Below are 12,143 nucleotides of genomic sequence, written 5' to 3' on the forward strand. Positions count from 1 at the left end.
TGTGCAATGCAACTTCAGATCACTGGCATTTTGTACTTGGACTCGCTGTATGAACAGCCTCTGTTACACGACCAGTTTTCTGTATGGCTGTGAAGTCTCAAGTGCCAGATATATTCTGCAAGTTAATTAGTTAAAATAATTTATTTTTGCTTTCAGAATGTCAGCAGTGCTTTCAGTGGTATTATGGATTTAAAAAAGCACTAATAATTCCCTGTCCTCCTTCCTAGGCCATCTCCACTTGGCTATATGAAATCTTTAAACTGGCTGAAGAGAGGTCAGTTGTCCAGTGGATTAAAAAATGACTGTATGAGCCTGCAGTATGGTCTGTTTTCTCAGAGCTAAAGGTCCATCGGTGCGTGAGATTACTCACTAACAACCTCTCTAATTTAGTATCAGTGACTTGATAAGATCCGCTGTTTGGCAGAGCTGCATTTTACCTTTTAATGCTCTTCCCTTCCCAAAAGGCTCCCGCTGGTAGTGCTGCACCCCTGTTCTTACTCCAGGGGCTGGCAGTGGAGACGTCAGCAGATGCACTGTGCAGAGCCCGAGTTGGCTCTGGCTGGAGGGTTGGGTGCAGGTGCTGTTAACCTGTGGCATACCAGTGAATCTGGAGAAAGGAAGAGCAAAGCACATGCTCAATCATGCCGACACAGGGAGGGGAGAAAATAGTTCCCACTGAGGGAGATGCATCTAGTGCTAAATTTCTGCTGAGAGCGAGACTTTCTTTTTGCACAATGCCTTGTTCCAGGAAAGTATGATGCAGAGATTGAAAAAATGAAGATTGTTCCAGCTCTTTGTATTACATTGAGGATGCAAAGAGCCTCAGGTTAGAAGGAAAGCACCTGCTGTTCATTTGTCCTGTCATTAGTGAAACATCATTCTCTTGTTGCTTTAAACTTCTTAAAAGGAACCAATAGTTTTTTCTTACCTGGGATCACTGGAAAATTAATGTAACTTTTACTGTAGAGTGAGTACTCTTCTATCTTCATGTAGTGTGATTAAAAATGTAAAGTTTGCTGAAGCGTGGGAAGACTGTGTCGGGACTGGAAAGGCGCTCCTTGTCTCATTTCTTCAGCTGCCGCTGCTGGCTCCCTGCCTTTCCTTTTCCTCTCCTCTTCCAAAGGGTGATTCTCACCATTTCCTCTTTGCAGATTTTTTTCCCTTGATACAGTGTCTTCATTCCAGTGCTAAACTAGCTTGTGAATGCCTCTTGGGGAGGAAATAGGTGATGTGAATGCCTTTTATTTATTTTGTTAAAGGTCTCTGGGGAACACAATGTGTGGAGAATGTTCTGTATACGCTGGAAACTGGAGGAGAAAGGAAGGAAAGGGTTCTTGCAGGAGAAAAATTGGCCAAAATCTTAATTTCAGTTACGATTAATAGGTTTTTCTTTGGGCCTCTGAATGCTGTGTTTGTATTCAAATTAAGTGGTTTCCAGAGCGGATTTCCAGGAATAGATGTGTGGAGCGGTTAAAAGCACTTTCCAGAAAGTTTGTTGGAAATGCACAGTACTGTATTGCATGCTGTTTGTGAATCTCATCCCTGTCTCGTTTACAGTTGTCAGTCGTCTTGTCATCTGGAGCCTGTGGTGTCTCTGCTGTAAGCAGGGCTTGGGGGATGAGGACTCTGTTTTCTCAGTATTTGAGATGTGCTCAGTGCTCCACAAAAGTGACAGGGTTGGATGGGCAGGTGCTAGAAACCAGTGTCGCTGCTGTAGCCGGTGGTTCATCCCAGCTAGGCAGGGCCCTTCTTTTGCAGTGAGAGTGGTAGGAGTTCTTGGGCAGGCGATGATGAGCAAGACAGGCCTGGTGCTCCTCTGCAAAGTGCTCTGAAACTTGGGGCCGGGCTTGCACACATGCACGCGCTTTGTGGTGTTGCAGCTGTGGTGTGTTTTGTCCTGCTGGGAACTCATGTTCACTTGGATTTCTGTATGAGAACTGGACGTAGGGCAGAGGCCTCACCTGTGTTTTGTTTAGCTTTCTGCTTCTCTGCTTTCCTCACATGGGCCGTTCTCCTTCATGGGAGACATGAAAGCTAACTTATAGATTACTGTACCTATAGTTGTATTTTACTTCTTGTCCTACAGCCTTTGTGTGTATAGGGTGGGATGTGAGAGAGGGTTGTACTATGTGGTCCCTTCTGAACCTTGGAAACAGAAGCTGTAGCAATCCTGTCTTCTGTAGACTGTGGGAAGCTTGTCTGCATTGCTTGTAGCATCTGTCCTCCCTCCTGCTTTTTCCTTGAAACCCTACATACAAGTGAATTTTTTGGTTTCTGGGCTTAGCTGACTGCCTGCAGTGGCGAGGACGCAGCTTGTTCCTGATGTGCCATCTGTCCTGGTAACATGCGTTCTGAGGGAGGAGATGGCAGGCTCCTACCTTCCCGTAAAGCGTGAGACATCAGAGGCATCTACACACAGTAGGAAGTTCCCTTGCTGGCTGCTGCGTATTTGTGCCCTAATCCTTGATAACTGATTCAGGCAGACACGTTTGTCTTGGACCAGCCATGTTGGCTTGGAAGGTCCCCATCAGAAACATGCTGTGTCAAACTGCCTCTGTCATCAGGTGGTAAAGTAAGTAATTAAATGATAATTCTGGTGAAAAAAAGGACTTCAAAGTGTATGCCATGATTTATGTGACAGTTCACTTGCTGCTGGGAGGACTCGTGCTTGATGGCCACTGCGCTTGTTAGTTCTTTTTCTTTTCTTTGATTTAAAGCTTCATGCTAGTAATCTAATTAACATTGAGTTGGGTTTCCAGTACAGTAGCTTGTTTGATTCAATAAGAACACATTTATACTAAAGGTTAATGAAAAGAATTTTGCTTTCATTGAATTCATTAAAAGTGGTTTTACAATCAAGCCTTACTAATGGAAAAGAGATTAAATATTCATGTCTCTAAATTTCTCACGTCATTTCTGATTTTCCTTAATCTCTGCCTTCCTGGACTGGATTCCAAAAGTGTCTGAAAGCTCTAATGAAATACCAGTTTGGATATTAATTGGAGATTTATCCTGTTTATGTAAAAAGAGTTCAACAGACATATACTTAATGTATCTTGAGTGCGGGTTTCTATTACAGATGGAGAGAAAAAGTGATGAGGTCTTATCCATGAAAGCAATACAGAGAGCCAATCTCAAGGAGCAGTGCTATGTTCTTAAAGCACTTGTAAAACATTATTTACATTTCTTTAACTTCTGTCAGCTTTATTTGTGCTATCGAAATAGCTTTGAATGAACCAAAAGTGTAGCAAAGTTTGCATCACAAAGGCATGAATATAAAACCTGAACAATGGGCATCAAAGGTGCTTGAAGATTCAAGACATTTTTATAACATGGTGTCCAGGCGTATGTGCTACAAATATATCTGAGTACTTCGAGCAAATATTGGATTATGGTTTCTGTGATCTCTTACCACTGGCTCCCAAGGAAGTTCTGGATACCCTCTGAGCCGCAGCTTTGCCGTGGCGTTGTGTGAACAGAACATGTTTCTGCAGTTCTTGCTTTGTGTGTAGTTTCCTGATATTCCAATTTAGGGAGATGGGGAAGGTCTGTTTGGAAACGCTTTACAGCTGCATATTGGTGTTATTGCTGATGTAGATATGGAAATACAAGACAATAGATTTAAGGTACTTTGAAGGTATTGCACGTTCCCATGAATGGTTTCCTTGGAAAGGAAGAAACAAAGGAAAATGCTCTTGCTAAAAACTATTAGTGTCTTGCCTCAATCTAAGTAGTGCATATGACTTGATGATCTTAAAGGTCTTTTCCAACCTAACTGATTGTATGATATATACACTGCTTCTGTCTGTATCTTTGCATCATGTTTCATTGCAACTTGAGCTTTCAGTACATTTTGGTATCTCCTAGTACTAGATGTTTAAATTGTACTCATTGGCAAGAACTGATGAGAAAATAAGCAAGTTATTTGTATGTTGTGTGAGTCAAGCAAACGGAAATGGACGTCTCAAGAAAGAACATTTGGTTATAAGTAGATAAGTAATTGGCCAAGTCCAAGGGGAAAGCTTTGCCTTAATGGTAATTACTGTCTCTGGTCTCCAGAGCAGTTCAGAGGCCTTGTAAAGGTTTATAAAGTCATCACACTGTGGGGATAAGTGACTGGGCGGCAGCCACAAACAAAACTGTGGTGGTAGATTTTTCTGATTATAACCATTGTGACTAGAGAAACCAGAATGTGATCATGAAGCCCAGCATCCACCAGCATGAGGTGGTGGGTGTATTTGTTATTTGTGACTTCGACCAATTAAGTAATTGGCATGTCTTCTTCTCCCCTTTGGCTTTTCAGGCATACTTCCGACAGGGTGTGGCCCTTCAGTATCTTGGACGTCATGCAGATGCACTGGCAGCGTTTGCGTCAGGACTGGCTCAAGATCCCAAGAGTCTTCAGCTTCTGGTTGGCATGGTCGAGGCCGCCATGAAATCTCCCATGCGAGGTAAGCACCAGGAGATTTTCTCAAGGATGGTGAGTGTCAAGTGATGGGACAGTGACAAGGTGATACCCAGCTCGAGAGGCGCTAGAGGTGAATCAGACTGGCGGTGTGCAGCAGTTCCAACCAAGTCCTTGCTTGTTTGTCTTTCGTCAGGTATCAGTGCAGACAGAGAGGTGTGCACTACTGTGACACTGGCTTGCTTTATTACTGGAACAACTTCCCACATTGCACTGGTGCTTGGCCATTGGGAACAGGGAATCTTAAATGCTCTGGGCTAGTGTTTGCCCAGAAGAGCACGTCAGCAGCTTTTCTGTGGTACTAATGTCTCTCAAAACACAGCATTCCAGAAGGCAAAAGGCTGCTCTGCTAATTCACTAATATTCAGTTGAAATCATGTGGACCTTAAATCCATATTAGCTGTGCAGCTTTTTGCCTCTCTTTTCATAATGTCCCATTTCCAGGATTTTCCTCTCTAGAGGAAGGAAGTAGTCTCCTCTTTGCTCTGTTGCTCTGTTTCTCTTGCAAGCTTTGTGCTGCAGTGTCCTAATGGTATTTCCTGGGAGGGATTGTGCAATACTCATTCTCAGCAGATACTGCTGGGGAACCCAGGGCTTAGGGGCCAAGAAGCGCTGAAATGTAAAAACATGCCCGTTGGTGTTTCCTTTTTTAGTGTTTTTCTCCATCATCTAAAGTGAATTCATCTGGAAGCTTCTGTCCTATATAGCAGTTGCCTTGTGAAGCTAATTTCATTTGGTACTCAAAGGTGCTGTGGCTGCTGCTTAGAACGCAAGTGGTGTGGTATTTCTATGTAAGCATCCCCAAATCTGGCTGGATGATCTCACTGTCCTATTACACTGCAGCTGTATATTTACACTGTGGCTCCCTACTGTGCTGCTCAGTGTTGCTGCTTTCCAGTTTTTATCCTCCCAGTTACTGGTTTAGCAGATTTTTAGGTTAGCCTTGCTTAAGAGTACTAGTTTAAGTTTGAGAGTGTATATATACCGTACTGCTGTAATCAGTATTCAGAGGCTCTGTCCCACTGCGCTAGGCACTCTGCAAGCACTTAAGTAGTTGTTATGCGTTGTTCTGGTCCCCTTTCCAAGAACTTGCTGCCTAGGAGAGACACAGATCTCTTCAGGTGTTGTCTATGGCGTAAAGCCAGTCCCTTGTAACTTGATTCTACCAGGATAATAGGTTATTTGAAGCCATGGATAGACTTACGTGAGTGGTAGCTTCCAGGATGCTTGCATTCAGAGAAAGCAGAGGAGCGACCAGAAAGGCAAAAGGGCTACAAGTGTCAGTGGTGTGCTAAAGATTATTACGTGCAGACACTGATGGATTCAGGGGGCATGGGTTGGCAGTATGCAGAGATGAAGGTGAAACTCCCTTCCTCAATAACTGAATCACTGTTGTTGCATCTTTTACCTGGTTGTGACCCTGTGTCTCCCCTTACTGTTTGCTGTTGTACTAGAGCTCCATGAGCTCCATGTCTGCCCTTCTGTTTCCGTGCTGGTTCTCCCTTTCCCACTGGACTCGAGGGTTACCAGGAGCACTTCCTTTGTTTTCCATTTTCTTCCATTCTCCTTGTGTGTACCCCTCTCTCCCCCTATGTTTGCCTGGATTACCTGGCTAAGACCATAAGTAAGCTCCTTAAGACAGGAACTGAGTTCATACCTGCTCTTGCAGTGATAAGCATAGTAAGTGGTGGTGTGTTCCAGCAACTACTTCTGTCCTCTTACATCTGTATTTAATCCCAGGATCTAACTGAATGTCAGTAACGGGCAGCGCGTTCACACTGTTTACACCTTCAGGAAAGTGTTAAAATCCTCTTTTGTTGTTGTTTATACACTTGGTGATTGTAGAGAGGCAGAAATGATGAAAACAGGGATCAAGAGGCTTTCTGAGGTTGTTGTGGTGGCATTGATTCAGGTGAGAGCATCTAATCAAGAATTGCCACTTGTTCAGCAAATTCTGGAGTCCTGTTACATTGATGTCCTCACTGAAACATGCAGTAGTCTGGCAGGTCCAGTGCTGTCATTCTGCAGGAGTACCTTCTCCTGCAAAAGAAGGAGCAGCTGCTTTCTGCAGTTGTTGTCACCTCTCTTGGTGCACATTGTGTGCCATGGTATCTGGACAGGCATAGATTTTGCAGACACTCAGCTGAAAGTTTGTGCTGAAGGAGCAGAAACTGCGGTGCTCTTATACACTGCTGGTGGCCCATTTCGAATTTCCTAAAAAATTCTACAGGTGTCTTCTACCATCGGGCCAGTCTTCAGAGCTCAGTATGAGACTGCTCACTGCATGCTTGCCCTGTCTTCCTGAAGTGCTTTCTGCAAGGAAAAGATCAGCTTCCTGGCTGATCTGTATTGATGTACTAGGTATTAGATAATGCATCTGAGCCCTGAGTTCCCATAATAAATCTTGGTTTGATTTGAGCAGTCTGGCCCTTAACTAGTATGTATGGTTATGAAAAATGAAGATGAGTTGTGAAGGTGATTTGTAGATGCAAATAACTTGGTTTGTTGAGTAACTCTGCCTTTGTTTTTGCATTTCAGAGTCCCTGGAGCCCACCTATCAACAACTGCAGAAGATGAAGCTGGACAAGAGCCCCTTTGTGGTGGTGTCTGTGATTGGCCAGGAACTTCTGACTGCGGGCCACCATGGGGCCTCTGTGGTGGTGCTAGAGGCTGCCCTGAAGATCGGCACTTGCAGCCTAAAGCTGCGGGGATCAGTGTTCTCTGCACTGAGCAGTGCATACTGGTCCCTTGGGAATACGGAGAAAAGCACTGGATACATGCAGCAGGACTTGGACGTAGCCAAGACTTTAGGTAAGAGTTCTCATTTCACTCGCTTGAGTGCTGGATTGGTACAGATGGAACAAATTAATAGCTGTGTTAATGGCCAGCATCTCTCTATAATGCTCTTTGGCATTTCACAAGCTGCTAAATCAAGTCTGAAATTTCTGAAATGTGCAAACTATAGTCTTTTGCAGCCCTGTTACCTATGTGTGTGAGGGGGCAGATAATCAATGAATGTGCTAAGGTTTTACAGGGTCCTCCAATTTTTTGGTGTCATGTATGTGGGAACTGGTCTTATCCCCTGTGTAGACTTGGGCTCAAAACCTTAAATGAGTCTTAAATGAAACAATCTGTTTTTTCAAGAATTAGATGGAAAAAGGTACTCAGTCTGAGCTTCTAAGGCAGTTGCCAGGGAAGGAGCAAATCAGGAGTGAGAAAATGGATGCACAAGAAGGTTTAAAAAAATAAACAAATTGAAAAATCCCTCTTGTGTATGGTATTTGAGAGAGCTTTCAAGTTTTCAGGGTGTTGTAGGAGAGGAGACAGTATGTGAGACAGAAAGGAATAACCTTGCAGAAGTGGAGAAGACAGTGACTCACGGCTCTAGCTAGGAGTGTTCGCTGAAAGTACAGGGGCTACTGTCTCAAAGATAATAGTAGATGTGCTTTGTGTCTGAGCTGAGCTGTGCTGCAGAATTGCTTTCTGGGGAAAGCTGCCGTGCTCTTTGCTTGTTTTAAGCCTGGGCCTTCAACTTACTTCACAAAGAAATTGCTAATGTCAAGCAAGGAATAAACATGGAAGGATGAGACATTGCCACATGTTAGGCCAAAGAAGAGATTAAAACAATTCTAAAAATAAGGTTGATGATTATTGTAGAAGTTCCTGAAGGCCAGCAAAGAAGAGAGTTTTGGCTGTGTGTTAAACATAAGGATGAGTTTGTCTGATGCCGGTTCTTATACCGGAGCATCCCTTGTACAGTGTGTTCCAGTCTTTGTGCTGGACGCTTCCAGTGACACCTTTGTCAGCTAACCTTTGTTTTGTTTGCATGTGACTCAGGTGACCAGACGGGAGAATGCCGAGCTCATGGAAATCTGGGCTCCGCATTCTTCTCCAAAGGAAATTACCGGGAGGCCCTTACTAACCACAGACATCAGCTGGTGCTCGCCATGAAACTCAAGGACAGAGAGGTAGGAAGCTTATTAAATAGACCGGATTGGGAGTCAGCACTGTGTGGTTTTCTAGAGAGATATGAACATGTCAAGAAGCCTTGTCTGCCCCGTTATTCTGACAGTTTGGAAGCTAAGTGATTTGTCTTCCCAGCTATTCACTTGCCTTTTGTTAAGGTAACTGTACCAGTAGACGCAGTATGTAAGGGAGGGTGGCAGGATGCTTGGCTTGTCCTTTTGCCTCCCCCTGCCTCTAGTATCTGTGTGGCTCTGAATAAGGCATTCTGCTTCCCTCTCCCTTCCTGTCCATGTTGCCCACAATGCATAGGCGTCAGGGTCTGAGAAGCTATCGCTGAGTAGGTGTCAATGCAACATCTCTGCAGTTGAACCCTGGCTGTCATCAGCTCTTGTTTTCCCTGTGATACAGATCCCACTGATTTGAACTCTGTTAGGGTGTATCCTGTCATGCCTTTTCCAAACAAGTAATGAGCTAGCTCCCCATACCGAACATTGATGTTTAACATGCATCATTTAAGAAGTAGTTAAAGGAAAAAGAACCCATGCAAATCTGAAAATACGGTGTTGTGTAAAGTGTAGGGCTTGCTTGGGCTGGATCTGATTTGCCTTGACCATTTACTATTCAGCTCTCGAGGTGTTATGCTGGGCTCCCTGCCAGGCCAGGGAAGCGTGCTGCATGGACTGAAGAGTCTGTCCCAAGAGATTTCTACTGAGAGTTCACTGTGAGGACAGAAATCATAATTTTAGCGCAAGTTACAGACACAAAAGCTATTCCTGCCCCCTCCAGTGGATTCCCCTCTACTGTGAATGTGAAAACAGAAGGCTTGTATGTTACACGGCAGGTGAGGGGAGTGGCCAGAGGCAGCAGGGCAGGTGTGAATTCATGTAAATACAAGTAGTTTGGGGGAGATCAGTTTCCCACTGATAAGTCATTGAAAAGATCCATTTGAATTAGCCAAGTGCTTAGCAAAGTGTTATTTTATAATTTAAATATCAAGTAAACCTTCCAGATACGTATTTTCAGTAGGTTGTGGAAGGACTGACTAGGGGAGGGACCTGCTAGACATTTCCTTGATTATTCTACCAGCTGGAAAACCTCCTGAATCACTCCTGATTTCCTTGTTTTCTGTTCATGCAGAGCAGAAAAGCTGTTACTCATCACTGTCTTTATAGTTTTCTTGATTAGGGGTCCCTATTCCTGCTAAGAGTCTAATCTACATAGCTGCTTCTCCTCTGTGGTGTTTCTCTAAGCAGCAAATCCCCCTGTTGCAGGGAGGAGACTGAAGGAAATATCAGGAAACTTGCTGTGCTGGTGTGTGGCGCAGGCGCAGCAGCCTGTGTGCCCCAGAGCCCCTGGGCTGGCCCGGGGAAGCAAGTGCTGGTGCATGTCACTAGCTTCAGGCCGCTGATCTAAACAGATCCCAACGGTTGATCTGGGAGTAATCCAGGGAACGAAGGCTAATCGTGATAGTTCTTAGTTTATGGCACATCTGGGCACGTAATTAACAGTTATTGACAACAAATGACTACTTGGTTTAGCAAGAAAGCTGAGCTTCTTGGATTTCCTGTAGGATGTAACCACAGGAAATTAATTTGGCGCTTTCTGATGACATCATCTTGACCACAGAGCTTCCTCTGAACAAAAAGCTGTTTTTCTTGGCCTCCTTTGCAGACATTTTTATAATGCAAATGTTATAAAGTTGCAGTAGTGCTGATGTGAATTCCACCAGAAGGGAATTTGGTGTGCGACTGTAATGAGGTAATTGTTTTACCTCCAACTGTACAGAGAATTGGCTTAGAAGGTAAAAAGTGCTCCTTTGTATGGGAGACTGCTACCCTCGGAGGGAGCATTGGGTTCTGAGGCTGCTGAAGCAAATGTTTGTAGCAGGGGCTTCTGGATTGCGGCGCCCATAAACCCAGGAGGAAGTTGCAGAGGGTCTGGCTGTAGCATTCGGATATGTCCTCCCCACACAAGCCTTGAGAAGGGAAACTTTGGTAGCTGAGTGGGGAATCGTATAAGCTGCTCAGGTGGACTGAAGACTTTAGATGATTTTCTCTCCCTGGCACAGTGAGTCTGTGCAGCTCCTGTTGCGAGCACCATCTTACCGAGTACAGTCAGTATGTCCAGACAGGTCATCCACTCTTTGCCGTCACAGTGTGGGGGCAAGTTCAGGCTGTTGTGTCATACTTTTGCCCAGAGAAAGAATGGAGCAAAAGTAGCTGGGATTTGGCATACCTCCGGTCTCTCCAAGAGAGACCTTGGGTTATTGAATGTACTCATCTGCATAGACCAAACACATATGTAAGAAGACTGGTTCTTAGCAAGATGCTATAATGAGCACCATGAAGTAGCCATCTCCAGTGTCATTTCAATGCTTTCCATCACAGTGAAGTGATGGGTTGGATTTTTTGACCATCTGCAGTTGGCTGGTCAGGAAATCCAGATGAGCTAATTCTGTGAGATTGTTTCTGAAAGAATTAGCAGACTTAAAAGTACAGTTGATTCAGGAAACTAGAAATCATAAGTCTTTCTGTGTATTCTTTCATTCCTGTGGAACTTTGCAGATGGTCACTGTGGTCAGTAGGATACCATCCTAAAAAGGATGACAACAGAAGAAGTAGAAGAGGGGAAGGTAGGCAGGGCCATCTGGAAGGACACTTGCCTCTCTTCTGATGGAGGTGAGTGCAGGAGTTCAGCTCTGAGATCGTTTGGATGCAGTTAAAGAGGAAATAGCAGCACAGCTTGGTAGTCTCTCATTTCTCTGTGAAGATGAAACAGAGCAGATTTCAGTGTAGGCTGTCTTGGCCTGCTGCAGACCCTGGGAATGTACTCAAGTTGAGAATGCTGATGAAGTCTATGCTGCTGCTCTTATAACGGTGTCTTCCTCTACTGGCTGAAGGGAAGCTGGTGTGGATGCGCCTATCCGTGCTGCAGCCACGCCACTGGTAGCAGTGTGGGTGTCACTGAACTGTGTCTTTACAGTCCCTAGGTAAGCAGCACAAAGCTTGACCATCCCTTCCTAAGCAAGTGGGATGCTATGCAGCTTGTTGGGCATGGAGCAAGCACAAGGACTGGTGGCTGGTGGGACCGTAGCTCTGTGTGTGTGCACATTAGGGAGGTTGTCTTTGGGCAGCTCCATTAGCACTAGCTCCAACTAAGACCCACTTAATTTGTGCACAGAAGTGGAAATAAAACACTCAGGCTGGTGGGTCCCTTAGGTACAGGCTTGTCTTTTCCTTTCTTGCTCAGAGCCAGCTGCAGGCCGTTAGAGTTTAACCACTCATGTCCTGAAATAATGGCATGCTGTCCAGCACAGGGGTTAGTGCTTCCGAACAGGGATGAGAGGATCTGCTCTCTAAGCTGACCTGGCTACGGTAGAGTGAAATGTTGACTTTGTTTCCTTGCTGCTTGAAGATGCACAGATAAATAGTTACAACCCTGTCCTACACCAGCAGTAGCCTCATGTTCTCATGAAATATTCTGTACTTTCTGTTACTAAAACGTTAGTGCACGCTGTCTTTTGGTTCATGTGCTGAGGAAGATACATACTGGTAGCTTGGGCTGCTGCTCTTTTTTCCAGTTTTTACAATGTGTCCATGAAAGATCTGGGAGTTTTACCAAGAGAGGTTCCCTAAACCAGTAGCCAAGGTCTTTGTGATGTGCAGAAGGAAGAGTGGCAGATTGTGTTAAGAGGGAAGACTAGGGTTACATT

The 12,143-nt window shown here is 44.6% G+C and overlaps 1 protein-coding gene across 3 annotated transcripts in view; it reads left to right on the plus strand.

The window, feature by feature from the left end:
* The window catches only part of TTC28 (tetratricopeptide repeat domain 28), a 196,283-nt gene that overhangs the window by 112,830 nt on the left and 71,310 nt on the right, over positions 1-12,143 (plus strand). For all 3 annotated transcript variants that reach the window (XM_064466755.1, XM_064466756.1, XM_064466757.1), the window contains 3 exons: positions 4,304-4,451; positions 7,004-7,276; positions 8,303-8,433. In XM_064466755.1, coding sequence (XP_064322825.1) covers positions 4,304-4,451; positions 7,004-7,276; positions 8,303-8,433 — 552 coding nt within the window. The remainder of the gene's footprint in view (positions 1-4,303; positions 4,452-7,003; positions 7,277-8,302; positions 8,434-12,143) is intronic.

The sequence above is a fragment of the Phalacrocorax carbo genome, chromosome 15, assembly GCF_963921805.1.
Source record: "Phalacrocorax carbo chromosome 15, bPhaCar2.1, whole genome shotgun sequence".
NCBI lineage: Eukaryota > Metazoa > Chordata > Aves > Suliformes > Phalacrocoracidae > Phalacrocorax > Phalacrocorax carbo.